Below are 13,569 nucleotides of genomic sequence, written 5' to 3' on the forward strand. Positions count from 1 at the left end.
CGGACGCACTAACAAGGAGGCTAAAGACTGCAGCCTCTAGCGTCAGTCGCTAGTGCGTCGCTTGAGATCAGGGGAATGAGGTTTACCTGCACAGCACTTACTCGCTGGCCTCCGTTACACTCACCCCCCTAAGCCTCACTCCCATCCGGGTCACGGCACCAATGTAACCCCTCTCTCTCGGGTCCTCACCGCCATATCTCGTTCTTGTTCCGAGTGGGTATCGAACCCGGGTCTACGGCATGGGAGGCAGACGCACTAACAAGGAGGCTAAAGACTGCAGCCTCTAGTGTCAGTCGCTAGTGCATCTCTTGAGATCAGGGGAGTGAGGTTTACCTGCACAGCACCTACTGTTGGCCTCCGTTACACTCACCCCCCTAATCCTCACTCCCATCCGGGTCACGGCACCAATGTAACCCCTCTCCCCCGGGTCCTCTCCACCACACCTCGTTCTCGCTCCGAGTGGAGTGCGTCACTTGAGATCAGGGGAATGAGGTTTACCTGCACAGCACTTACTCGCTGGCCTCCGTTACATCAGCACTGTCTGAAGTCTGTCTGAAGTCAACCATGTTTGAAATCTACAATTAGCTGCGGTCTCGGTGGAGACTGAACACCCTGTTTGCTCTTGATAGCCAGGAGTGAAAACATGCTCCTGAGAGACCGCTCAGCTTCGCTTGCCTCACTCCATTTCCCTCCACAGTGTCAGCTAAAGATCGGAGATGGGGTCATCAAGCAATTTTGGAAAATTAAATAAGTGTAATCGCATTACGGACCGTGTGACGTAACAACCCGAAGAGGAATGAAGACTGTGGGTTCCGTTCTGTGTTAAAGCAATATTATGGGTTCAATACAAGTTAAACTCATTCGACAGCATATGTGGCAGCATGTTGATTACCACTAAAATTAATTTTGACTTCAAAAGGTAAAAAGCGAGTTTATTTAGAATAGAAAATTAATGGGACCAGTTTTTGGAGGGTTTAATGTTATGCTTTGATAAAAACTCATATTATTTGAGCTGTAAAGTTTAAATTGTTGTTTTTGCAGCAGTATGAGGTTCACACAGGTTGTCATGGCAACAAAGTTATAAAAGTGTATGCGACTAAACGGAAAAGGTTAAGTGATTTTATCACAATAAAAACATGTTAATGCCCGTTTACGTCTTGTGCTATATTTAAACAGTACGTTTTTTAATGAATTAAGTTAATGTTTGAAATAATGTGAAGTTAGAATTAATTTTTTTGTGGTAATCAAAATGATTTCACCTGTGTTATTTTAGTATTATTTGTACTATTATAGTAATTATTGATGTTTTTATTTTTTTTAAATCTTTTTTTCCCCTTTTTATCTTATTTTTTATATTTTCAGTTTATTTTAATTTTAAGTTTTTTAGTTATTTTGTTATATGCTTTTACCATTTCTCTTAGTTTTTGCATTTCTATGTAACTATTTTGTTTTAGTAATTTTACTACTTGCACTTAAGCTTAATGTATTTTAATTTATTGGCAAGGCACATTTATCAAGTTTTTCATTCAAGGTTTATGTTTTATTTCAGCTCTGTTTCCATAAACATTTTTAGTTAAAGGGTTAGCTCACCCAAAAATGAAAATTAGCCCATAAATTACTCAAGGCATCCTAGGTGTATATGACTTTCTTCTTTCAGACGAATCCAGTCGTAGTTATATTAAAAATTGTCTTTGATCTTCCAAGCTGTTTAATGGCAGTCAGTGGGTGTTGCAGTGCATCAGTCCAAAAGAAGTGAAATAAAAAGCGCCCATCCATAATAAAAAGTGCCTCACACGGCTCCGGGGGGTGAACAAAGTCCTCCTGTAGCGAATCGATCTGTTTTTGTAAGAAAAATAACCATATTTAAAATGTAATAATCAATTTAATCTAGCTTGTGTTCACTGTTGTACACGGAAGCAGCTCTGGGCGGATGACGTATGAGGTCGGCATTGCGCATGCGCCGCTCAGAAGTGACGAACGCGGAAGCGCAGGGGAGAGATCAAAACAAAACAACAGTCACGAATTAGAAGTACAAAACGAGGATTTGTAAAGAAGATATAAGCCAAGAGGAGACTGGTTTTCCTTTGCTAAAGTAAGGAAACTTTGCTTCCTTTGCTCCTGTTAACAAACGTTGGTTTTCACGAGACTCACCAGCACATGCGCAACGCCGACATCTTACGCCATCCTCCCGGAGCTGCTTCCGTGTACAACTGTTGGCACAAGCTAGATTAAAGTGATTATTACGTTTTGAAGATCAAATACAATTATATATTATATATAATTATATAACGCCGACTGGATTCTTCTGAAAGAAGAAAGTCATATACACCTAGGATGCCTTGAGGGGGAGTAATTTATGGGCTAATTTTCATTTTTGGGTGAACTAACCCTTTAACAGTAACAAAACTGGATTTTACACATGCTTTTAATTAACTTGTATTGACACCAAAATATTCCTTTAATAGCCATTTCAATGTGATCTACCTCTTCATGGTAAATTAGATTTCATCACAATCAATTTGTAATAATTCTCAATGGTTGACTACTAATAAGCATTTGATAATTTATGGCCATTATTAAAGCAAATATTTGGTAAGGTATTGGGAAACTGCCAGTTTGAAAACACAACGTGAGCCTGCTGTTGTAGTTAAACTGTTCGCTTATGCACCACATGAGTGTGCGGTGTGAAACAGGCCGTATTGTTGAGCCCTGTGGAGTATTGCTCCACTTTTTCTGTGCATATGAGACAAGTCTTGTCCAGGCCCTTGTCATCTCTAGGCTGGACTACTGCAATGCTCTTCTGGCTGGACTTCCATCAAGCACAATCAAACCTCTACAAATGATTCAGAATGCAGCGGTACGACTGGTCTTCAACGAGCCCAAAAGAGCCCATGTTACACCTCTCTTTATCTCCTTGCACTGGCTACCGGTTGCGGCTCGAATCAAGTTCAAGACATTGATGCTTGCATATAGAACAGCCACAGACTCAGCACCCGCCTACTTCCACTCACTACTACGAATCTACATCCCCTTCAGAAGTCTGAGATCCGCTAGTGAGCGACGCCTCGTGGTACCATCACAGAGAGGCTCAAAATCACTTTCCAGAACATTCTCGTTCACCACTCCTGGCTGGTGGAACGATCTTCCCACCCCTATCCGGAATGCTGAATCCCTGACAATTTTCAAGCGACAGCTGAAAACCCATCTCTTTCGAAGCTACTTGACTTCATCATCATCATTATAAAAAAAAATAAAAACCGGTTGCGGCTCGAATCAAGTTCAAGACATTGATGCTTGCATATAGAACAGCCACAGACTCAGCACCCGCCTACTTCCACTCACTACTACGAATCTACATCCCCTTCAGAAGTCTGAGATCCGCTAGTGAGCGACGCCTCGTGGTACCATCACAGAGAGGCTCAAAATCACTTTCCAGAACATTCTCGTTCACCACTCCTGGCTGGTGGAACGATCTTCCCACCCCTATCCGGAATGCTGAATCCCTGACAATTTTCAAGCGACAGCTGAAAACCCATCTCTTTCGAAGCTACTTGACTTCATCATAAAAAAATTAAAATTAAAAAAAAAACTCTCTCTCTTTATTTATTCCTTCTCTTTCTAGCTTGTACTTATTTGAACAATGTCTAAGAACTTGGTATTACAACCACTTCCTGTGTCTGTTTGCCTCTTAAGAAGAATCGCTTTATGTATCCCCCAATTGTAAGTCGCTTTGGATAAAAGCGTCTGCTAAATGACTAAATGTAAGTCTGAGCTATAATGGCTTGTTGACAGTCAGCTCTGACATCGCTGACTTTTCCTGCTGCTTTCCTCTCATTCTTTCTCTCTGCTCTAGAGTGATGAAATTACTAGGCCTGAAGCTGGTGGGCAGAAACCATTACGACCCCAACGCTGTTGTGATTCTCGGCAAACACAGGTATTTTGCACTGACCTGATTGTCTGTGATTGCAATCCAACCAAAATTGCTTTGCTCCACATTGTTTGGTTTCACACTGAATAAATCTAGACTTAAGATTCTGTATTTTCCCACCTGACCTATGATTACCAGACACATTTGAAACGTTTCAGCACCACTTGTAATAATGGTCTGCATAGTGGTTCAGGATCCTTGTGATTGTTTGTACCTACTTGTGTTTGTAAATGCGTGTCCATCAGGCTTCAGGTGTGGCCTGGGTACTCCACCAGTATCAAGCACACTGATGGTGGCCTCTACCTCATTGTGGATGTCTCACATAAGGTGCTACGAAACGACTCTGTGCTGGATGTCATGTGAGTTTGATCAGTGTAATCAATCATTCTGACATGTCGACATGTACGAAGTCATTGCCATTTTGTCAGTTGCGTGCTTCGTTCCATTCCAAAGCAGTGTTCCAAAATCCAGCGAGTTGTTCACCAACTCGCTAGATAAAAAAACATAATTTTTTTTAAAATAAATGTTTATTTTTAGATTCTTAAAATAAAACAAAAAACATATTCTAGCGCAGCATTGAGCATTGCTTGTTTCACTTTCTTTCAGCCCCTTTCACTTGCATTGTAAGTGCATCACTATAAAGTAGATTATTTTTTTTTGCTAATCAAAATGATTTTACAGGTGTTATTGTAGTAGTATTATATATTATTGTATTAATTAACAAAAGACATTGTATTAATTAAAAAATACATTATTTTTTTATATTCTTGTTAAATATATTTTTAACAAATTAACATATAAAATAATACTTAATTTTTTTGTTGACAATTCTAGTGCAGCATTGAGCATTGCTTGTATCCTTCATAGCGAAAACAATAGCAATATGCTTTGCCACAAGCTCAGTGAAAAAATGATCATATATTGTAGACGAGGTGAGAGAAATTGAATATTTCATTTAGTTTGGAGAGGTATGGATAGGAAAACCCCCCAAATCTAATTAGGGATTGACTGTTTTGCCCAAACTTTATGTATGCTATGCACTTCTTGAAGTAATGCATAATTTCCTCATAAACTGGGTTGGAATATAAAAATTAAAAATCTTATATGGTTTTTCTAACAGTTCTTTCAGAATTAATTTGTTTATTGTGTGTCATTGGATTTTTTAATTGCTCTGTTTTTGCCATCAGGAAGCATTTGGTGCTGAAAAGGCATCAAAAAATAATTTAATGTTATTAAAATAATAATAAATTGGCCTGCATATGAAGTTCCATTTTAGTTAAGATGCTGCCGTAACATTTATTTTCATTTTCGGTGAGAGTTGGTCATTTCTGTTCACATAATTGTTAGAGACCATTGGTGATGAAATTTGGTGAAAATTTAGCAAAATGTGACAAAATTTCAACTTAATGAAAATAAGCAGCGTTACAATGCAGTGACTAGGAATGGAAGTGCAGACAGCATCATCTCATACAGAGGAACGCCTACTAGAAACCAGGAGCTAGTGATTTAATTGCTGTTAGTGTGTTGACAGCAATTCAGCTCACTAGGTTTTGGATTGGAACTCATGTATAAAAGATTTTAAATGCATGCTAAATTTTAGGCTAAAATTTACGCTATAATCAGTTTGCCAAAATCGGTGCAGTGATGCCATTTGCTTAACCCTGAATAACTGTTTGTCTGCTTTAGGAACTTGATTTACCAAGGAAGTCGTGCGAGCTTTCAGGACGAATGCACAAAGGAGTTTGTTGGTTCAATCGTCATTACACGCTATAATAACCGCACTTACCGTATCGATGACATCGAGTGGTCCAAGTCTCCCAAAGACACTTTCACCTTGGCTGACGGAACCGTGACCACGTTTGTCGATTACTACAGGTTCATCTGCTATGTGGAGAACCCACTTCTGATTTAAAACTTGAATGCATGTAAAAGACATGACAGCTGGACCGTAACTTGCATAACTGGATTATGATGCAAATGACTTTGTGAAAGCTCATTATGATGGCAGGGGCAGATTTATGCTAGTTTAAAGTGACAGATTACCGTTTTATTGTTTGTTTTGTCAATTTTCTAATTAGCTTTTTATATGCACAGAAAGAACTATGGCATTACCATAAAGGAACTGGACCAACCACTGCTCATCCATCGTCCAAAAGAGAGGTCCAAACCAGGAGGAAAGGTGAAATAATGCTTATCAGGATTTTTGGAATGGATGGTGGTGCTGTTTTGTTAGCTTATGTTTCGAGTTATTAAAAAGCTTTAGAAATGACAGTGACAGCTGCATGTCAGTCAGTGGTGGTTTAAATAGCATGAGCTTGACTGAATTCACACTCCGTGCTGTCATCTAGTGGTGTCATTGGGTACTGTGCTGTAACAGTTTATTTGGACTGAAAAATGGTAGGCAGTGTCTGCATTTTACTATTTATCTGGGTGACACCGGTGAATACAAAAAAATGTACCAATCATATACACTGCCAAATAAAATTGTGAAGTTGGTAAGGTTTTTTTTTTTTAAGAAAATAATACTTTTTTCAACATTAAATTGATCAAAAGTGACAGTAAATATATCTGTTACAAAAAATGTATATTTCAAATAAATGCTGTTCTTTTGTACTTTCTGTTCATCAGAGAATCCTGAAAATATTTCCACAAAGATATTAAGCAGCACAACTGTTTTTAATATTGATAATGACAAGAAATGTTCCTTAAACACCAAATCAGCATTTTAGAATGATTTCTGAAGGATCATGTGACACTGAAGACTGGAGTAATGGCTGCTGCTCAGCTTTGTCATCACAGGAATAAATTACCATTTAAAATGTATAAAAAATAAAAAAAATAATTTATTTTCAAATGTAATAATAGTAATAATAACTTCTTTCAAAAACATGAAAAACTTTAATTACAGAGCAGCATAACGATCCTCGCTGAGAATCAAATTTCAACACGGATTTACATGCTGAAACTAAAAACAGTCACTTCAGCGTTATCTTTGCTCAGTATGCATACTATACACCGCAGAAAGACTAGTACAGTAGTAAGATGAACATAGAAAATAAATGAAGAAACCCATATTTGTAAAAACACTTTCCACTTGGATTTAAGATTTTTGCAGCTAAATGAATATGAGTGATGAAGCCGCCATCATCAGCTTATTTCAGTATCAATGAGATACTATTAGTGTTGTCACGGTACCAAAATTTCAGTATTCGGTACCAATACCAGTGAAAATCCACGGTTCTCGGTACCAATTTCGATACCAAAGCAAAACACAAAAACATGCTAATTGAACAACATTTTTATTAATAACGTTAAACAAAAATTTAATGTACAAAACCAATGCCATTCTTTATACTTATTTAAAAGTGTTTCAAGTTTTCCCACAAGTAATAAAAGTATGAAAAAAGTAAACAAGTTTCACCCAAAAGTTTAGTCATAGTTCTGCTGCCACTGAAAAACATCTGTAAACTGTTGTCTGTTTTAGGGTTTGCTGGTTACCGTAACGTTTTTATTTTTTTAGTACCGACTTGGTACGGAAATACCGGGTCTTTTGACAACACTAGATACTATTATAGTTTTTATTAATATTGACTGACTTTGTGACAATAGCCATTATTGTCACTGGGAATGTTGTCCAGTAGTCTGTGATGAAATTAATGTCATAGTGAAATGTTTGATTGCTTTTTTGATCTGTTTCATAACAGGTTATAACTGGTGAAATCCTGCTGCTGCCGGAACTCTCCTTCATGACCGGCATCCCTGAGAAAATGAGGAAAGACTTCAAAGCCATGAAGGTACGAATAGTTACCAGTCAAACCAGTCTAAAATAGAGTCAGGTGGGTAAACTCTCTTTATTTTGGAAACTGTTCAGTAGGAGTTGATCGATTGATCGGTTTTGCTGATTAATCGGCACCGATAGTTGATTACTGGAACTATCGGCTATCAGCAAAAATCCATGCCGATAGTTTTTACGGGTTGTGTCCATTGCTGGAGCAGCTGAGAAGTTCCACTGTCATTATACAGTACGAGAGCGAGAGCGGCCTCTAGAGGCGGAATCACTGACGGTATGTGCTGTTTGTTTTGACACGTGACACTGCACGCTGCACAGAGCGAGACAATTCAGATGCGGATGTAAAACAGTAGGGGTTGAACGACTCCAGATTTTTTAAAGTTGACATTTATGTGATGAAAGTCGAGTCGATGTCGACTAGTCGCTGATGACGTTATTAATGAGCAAATAAGCCTGAACCTTGAGGTGAGACTTGAACACCTTGTGCACAGCTATGGCATCTGATACAGCGCTGTCCACATGGCTATTGCTCCAATAACAGCTCATTTTTATCAGTTCTTTTGTCTTTGGGTCATTATATTTCACAGATTTCTGCTCGTTCTAAATCAGATACAGATAAAGTAGCACAGTAAAGATTGCATTTATTAATGCATTAGTGAGAGAGCGACTGGTAGCGTCTCTCTACTATTAGTGAAGCTTTGGGTTATAGTTACTAAGAAATATATGCTAGAACTTTTCAGTTTCTAAGCTAATTTATTGAGAAATCATTTCCGCGCTACTGAATGATTCTGAACGACAATACCTGTACAATAAGCTATTTAAAACGAGCATTCTCCTGTTCAATTTCGAGCATCCAGATGGTATAATCTTGTAGAGCGCTTTTGGAGTAGGGGTGTAAGAAAATATCGATACATGTGAGTATCACGGTTTTTTGTTTGCCGATACTGTATCGATTCTCAAAAACGGAATATCGATATTTAAAAAAAAAATCATACAAGATTCATGGCAGTTGTTTCGTTTTGAGTTTATACCCTGACCGGTCTTCATCTCTGAACTTAAACAGTGACAGGAAAAAGCCTACTAGCATTAGGACACGGCACTAATGTTCGCGTTAATATAGTTCGCTGCTAGTAATGGAGAATGAAAGATTTGTTCCAGTTCCCGTTTTGGTGTACAAAGCTGAAGTGTGGTGTCATTTGGGCTTTTAATGTCCACCGCGGGACCGTGGCGCGGGCGGCGCCTCGGTTCCGCCACTTGCCGCGTCCCTTGTAAAGAGCCACATCCTCGTGGTGGGGGCATTTTGTGCAGTTGGGGAGGTGCTCGCATCGCGGTATCTCCGCGATTCCACGCGGAACAAACATACAAACTGAAAAACCTGTGAAATCCAAGTGGAAAGGTTCTGAGAATGCTTAACATCTGTATTTATTTTATTGTTATTGTTTTCAAATTGTTTTATTTTCTTTAGAAATCCTGCAAGCACTTTATTTTTAATTGATATTAAACAGATGTAATTCTTTTGTTCAGATCAAAATGTTATGATATTGTATGTTACAATTGTAAACTTAAAATGTGAATCTTTAAAGCAGGGTCTAAAAATATATAAGGTCTTTTTATAAAATACATATTATACATTTAACTAAAGGATCCTGCAAGCGCTTTCATTTTTTTCCCCTTGACTCGTACTGCACAAAAAGTCTTTCAATAACGTTGAATGTTATATAACGTTGAATGTTACAGGGACTGATTACTGCAAATGCAGATCCCACTGTGTTCTGGTTAAATAATTTTTATTTATTTTATTTATGTATTTATTTATTGCTAAGATTTGCATATGGTGGTGTGTTCTTTATGATAGCTTTCCTAAAAATATATCCTATTCCTAAAATAAGAAATATCCCAATATATATCGCCTTTCTTACAGTATCGCAACATAACGTATCGCAACCCCTGTATCGTGTTACGTATCGTATCGCTAGATTCTTGCCAATACACAGCCCTATTTTGGAGTATGCATTTATTTGTCATTTTAACGGTTTGAAAACAGAGTGTAAATGTGGACTTCAAAGATTTCTTATCCTGTTGCACCCTCTGCTAGTCTACTGCACCTCTGCCAACTAGTCAACATCAAGCTTAAAGCATCATGGCAGAGCATTAAAGTCGACTAGTCAACTAGTCTGTGCAATCCCTAGTATACAGTATATAATAGTGCATGTTTTCATATCTTTACTACTTAATTTTTGACTAGATATTGAATTAGTAGAGAAAGTAGCAATTTGCTTTCAAGGGCCATTCACACAGTGAACTCTTGGCGGTTTGGTGTTTTAGTGTTTTAGACCGCCGCTTGAATTAAATGTGATGCGTCCGGTGTGTGTGATTCTTGCGAGTTCTCCTAGACACGCGATTTTGCCCGGTGAGTAACTAACATATTTAGTTATTTTCATTAGATAATCAAGTTTTCTAAAATAGAAGTAAATAAAGTGTGAAAGTATACATACAATATCCATATATGGGCCATTCTACAGAATTGGTCCAAAGTCAGAGTTAAAAACGTCTTGAAAAAATGTATATTTCCCAAAAATGTGTATGTATGCAAATTGTATAATATCCAAGGTAGACATTTCTAGTAATTGTGCAGTTAATTCTCATATTGTATTTTCAGAAAGTTTTTGTATATTTGTCCTCTCCCCAAATTTGTCACTACCGAAACATAGTAATAATAATTTAATTCGAAGGGTTATATTGACCTATTAATATTTTGCTTACATCTACATTGTAAATATATATTTTTGCAATTTTCTTTTTTTTTTTCAGAGGTAAATCAATAACAATTAGATTTTAACAATATTTCAAGTGTAATTTATGAGATTTGTTTTATTTTGAATTAGTGCTGGGCGGTATGACCAAAAATTTATATCACTTTTTTTTAATTTTTTTTTATTATACCGGTTTCACGGTACATGAAGGAAAATACTGTTACTTATACTGTTATTAATGTCTTTGGTAATATTGTAAGGCAGTTTTATTATAATAATAATATATTGTCAAATAAATTTCCGTTGTGAAATTTCCCAAGCGCTGTAGCGATATCTGATCGCATTCCCCCTCGCGTTGCGGTTGGTATACTCGGCCACACCCACCGCATAAAGCTCTGGCCTCTCCTCCCAGATCCAAAAACTTTTCCTCTTTCTGGTTTGTCCAGAAACCTGCCATTTTTAAAGTTATTTTCCTAAGCGCGCCCAGCACCTACTTGCAGTCTTGCCTCATTGTCATGGCAACGGTTCGTGGCCAGGTCAGATTACGTCAGAGTTTGTTGTCGTTTGTTGGAAAATCATATCACACTGCTCAGACATTCCACGACCCAACAAACGCCGATTAAACATGTTCAGTCGGGTTAAAACCAACTCCGACAAACGCCGACAGGGGTAACGCACTGATCCAACAAACTCCGACAGACTAGTCTGTTGGCGTTTGTCGGCGTTTGTTGGTGCGGTGTGAATTGGCCTTAAGTTGATAATTCAGTATACTTTATTTTTGACAAAACATCCCATGTTTCAGTAGTGACTGCACATTTTCGGTAGTGACAGTAATACTTTGGTAGCGACCACATCACATTACAGACTTGTAACTTTTAACTAAAACACTACTAGAAAATATTTCCCCCAAATACGAGGATTATGTGTTCCCTTTTGTCACTACCGAAACTGATGAAATGTTTCGGTCGTGACCGTTTCGGTAGTGACAATAAAAGTCGTAATTTACAAAGAAAATATAAAATATTTTTTTGAACTTCACTTTTTAAAAGAATCAAAAAGATATTTTTAAAAACAACAATGGAAAAAAAATACAAAAATTATTTCAATATCATTTCATAAGTTAAAATTTAGGTTGTTAGGGTTTGGGACAGCCACCTACCAATTGAAAGTACCCAATAAATGATGATTTTATATATATTAAGCTTACGAATATTTTAAATATTATTGTGGGTTTCAATAGAGAATAGAAGGATCTTAGTAAACATCTAAGATTTGGATACTTAAATGCTTTTTAAATGTGTTTTTTGGTTGTGGGACAGCATTTTGGACCAATTCTGTAGAATGGCCCATATATGTAATTTCAATGCTGTGGACTTTGTGTAGAAATTTAAAGATGGCAATCTTTAAGCATGACTGTTGAAATGAAATGGTAACACATGTAGCGAATCAGCTCATAAGGGAAATATGAATAATTAATCATAACTAGTTATAATTAATACATTACAATAAGACTCCATTTGTAACATTAACTAAGGTTGATAAAAGTTGTAGAAGTATTGTTCCTTGTTTCCTTTAATTTCAAAATTTACTATTACATTTTTTACATTTTAAAGTTGGTTCTGTTAACATTAGTTAATGAACTATTTTAGTTTTTGTTCAGTATCCATTTTAAAAACTATCGGTTGATTAATCGTATCGGCCAGTGTGGTTCTGCCTAGCTATCGGAATCGGTAAAATCCACTATCGGTCGACCTCTACTGTTCAGATTCAGGTTTATTTCAAACTGTTCGTCTTGTGTTTCAGGATCTGACCATGCACATCAATGTGGGAGCCGAGCAACACACCCAGAGTCTCAAACAACTGCTGCACAACATCAACAGCAATAATGAAGCTGTCTCAGAGCTGGCCCGCTGGGGCCTGAGCATCAGCCAAGAGATTCTAGTGGTGAGAATGGAAACACACACCTTCATTGAGAGTGTAGAGCCTTTTGTGTCTTAGATGCATCCACTGCTCCATCAGGTCCTCCAACAATATCAAAGCAGATGTTCAACTCATATTATACCTGAATAGCTCCAATTAAATTGTGTCATTCATTTTATATATGTATCTACGTTACCACAAGTTTGGGGTTGGTAATATTTTTTGGATTTTGAAAGAAGTCAGAAAAAGGCTCACCAGGGCTGTATTTATTTTATCAAAACAGTAATACTGTGAAATATTATTAAAATTGTAAATGGCTGTTTTCTATTTCATTATATTTTTAAATGTAATATCCTGTGATGGTGAATCTGAATTTTAAGCAGCCATTACTCTAGTCTTCAGTGTCACATCATCCTTCAAGGGTTAGTTCACCCAAAAATGAAAATTAGCTTGCATTTTACTTACCCTCGAAGCATCCTAGGTATATATAACGTTCTTCTTTCAGACAAATCCAGTCGGAGTTATATTAAAAATTGTCTTTGATCTTTCAAGCTGTTTAATGGCACTCAGCGGGTGTTGCAGTTGAACAGTCCACAAGTCGTCAAATAAAGCTCGCACATTCATAATAAAACGTGCCGCAGACGGCTCCGGGGGATGAATAAAGGCCCCCTGTAGCGAATCCATGAGTTTTTGTAAGAACAATATCCATATTTCAAACGTAATAAACACTTTTCTCTCACTTCCATTATCTATCATACGCGGATCCGTTCCGGCGGAAGGCGTATAACGTATACGCAGCGCGCACGCCTCTGAGATGTGATAGTCTCGCGAGTTTGTTTAATAGGAGCAAAGGAAGCAAAGTTTCCTATTTGTTCTCTCTCCGCATTCGTCACTAATGACGTAACACCGCGTGTCTTACGTCATCCGCCGGAACTGCTTCAGTGGATGACAGTCAGCGGAAGTGAGAGAAAAGTGTTTATTACGTTCAGTGAAGCACGGTTCTGTGATCAGCAGTAAATCTCCATCCGAAGGCCAGAGGGTGCTCTCACTCGGAAATGCTAAATACGCCTCGCAGAAGAAATCAAGAAATTCCTATAGCGGTTGCTGAACAAACAGAAGATTTAACTGCTTTCATTGATTCAGCGTGACTAATAAACACACGACTACGACAATATATG

The 13,569-nt window shown here is 37.6% G+C and overlaps 1 protein-coding gene across 3 annotated transcripts in view; it reads left to right on the top strand.

The window, feature by feature from the left end:
• LOC107702219 (piwi-like protein 2) overlaps window positions 1-13,569 on the top strand; it is a 31,475-nt gene that overhangs the window by 9,825 nt on the left and 8,081 nt on the right. For 2 of the 3 annotated variants that reach the window (XM_016504464.1, XM_016504462.1), the window contains exons 9-14: window positions 3,854-3,934; window positions 4,174-4,287; window positions 5,615-5,803; window positions 6,023-6,107; window positions 7,633-7,722; window positions 12,275-12,415. In XM_016504464.1, the coding sequence (XP_016359950.1) occupies window positions 3,854-3,934; window positions 4,174-4,287; window positions 5,615-5,803; window positions 6,023-6,107; window positions 7,633-7,722; window positions 12,275-12,415 (700 nt within the window). The remainder of the gene's footprint in view (window positions 1-3,853; window positions 3,935-4,173; window positions 4,288-5,614; window positions 5,804-6,022; window positions 6,108-7,632; window positions 7,723-12,274; window positions 12,416-13,569) is intronic. The other variant, XM_016504465.1, reaches the window with a different exon arrangement.

Source organism: Sinocyclocheilus anshuiensis, unplaced genomic scaffold, assembly GCF_001515605.1.
Source record: "Sinocyclocheilus anshuiensis isolate Anshui unplaced genomic scaffold, SAMN03320099.WGS_v1.1 scaffold582, whole genome shotgun sequence".
In the NCBI taxonomy this organism is placed as follows: domain Eukaryota; kingdom Metazoa; phylum Chordata; class Actinopteri; order Cypriniformes; family Cyprinidae; genus Sinocyclocheilus; species Sinocyclocheilus anshuiensis.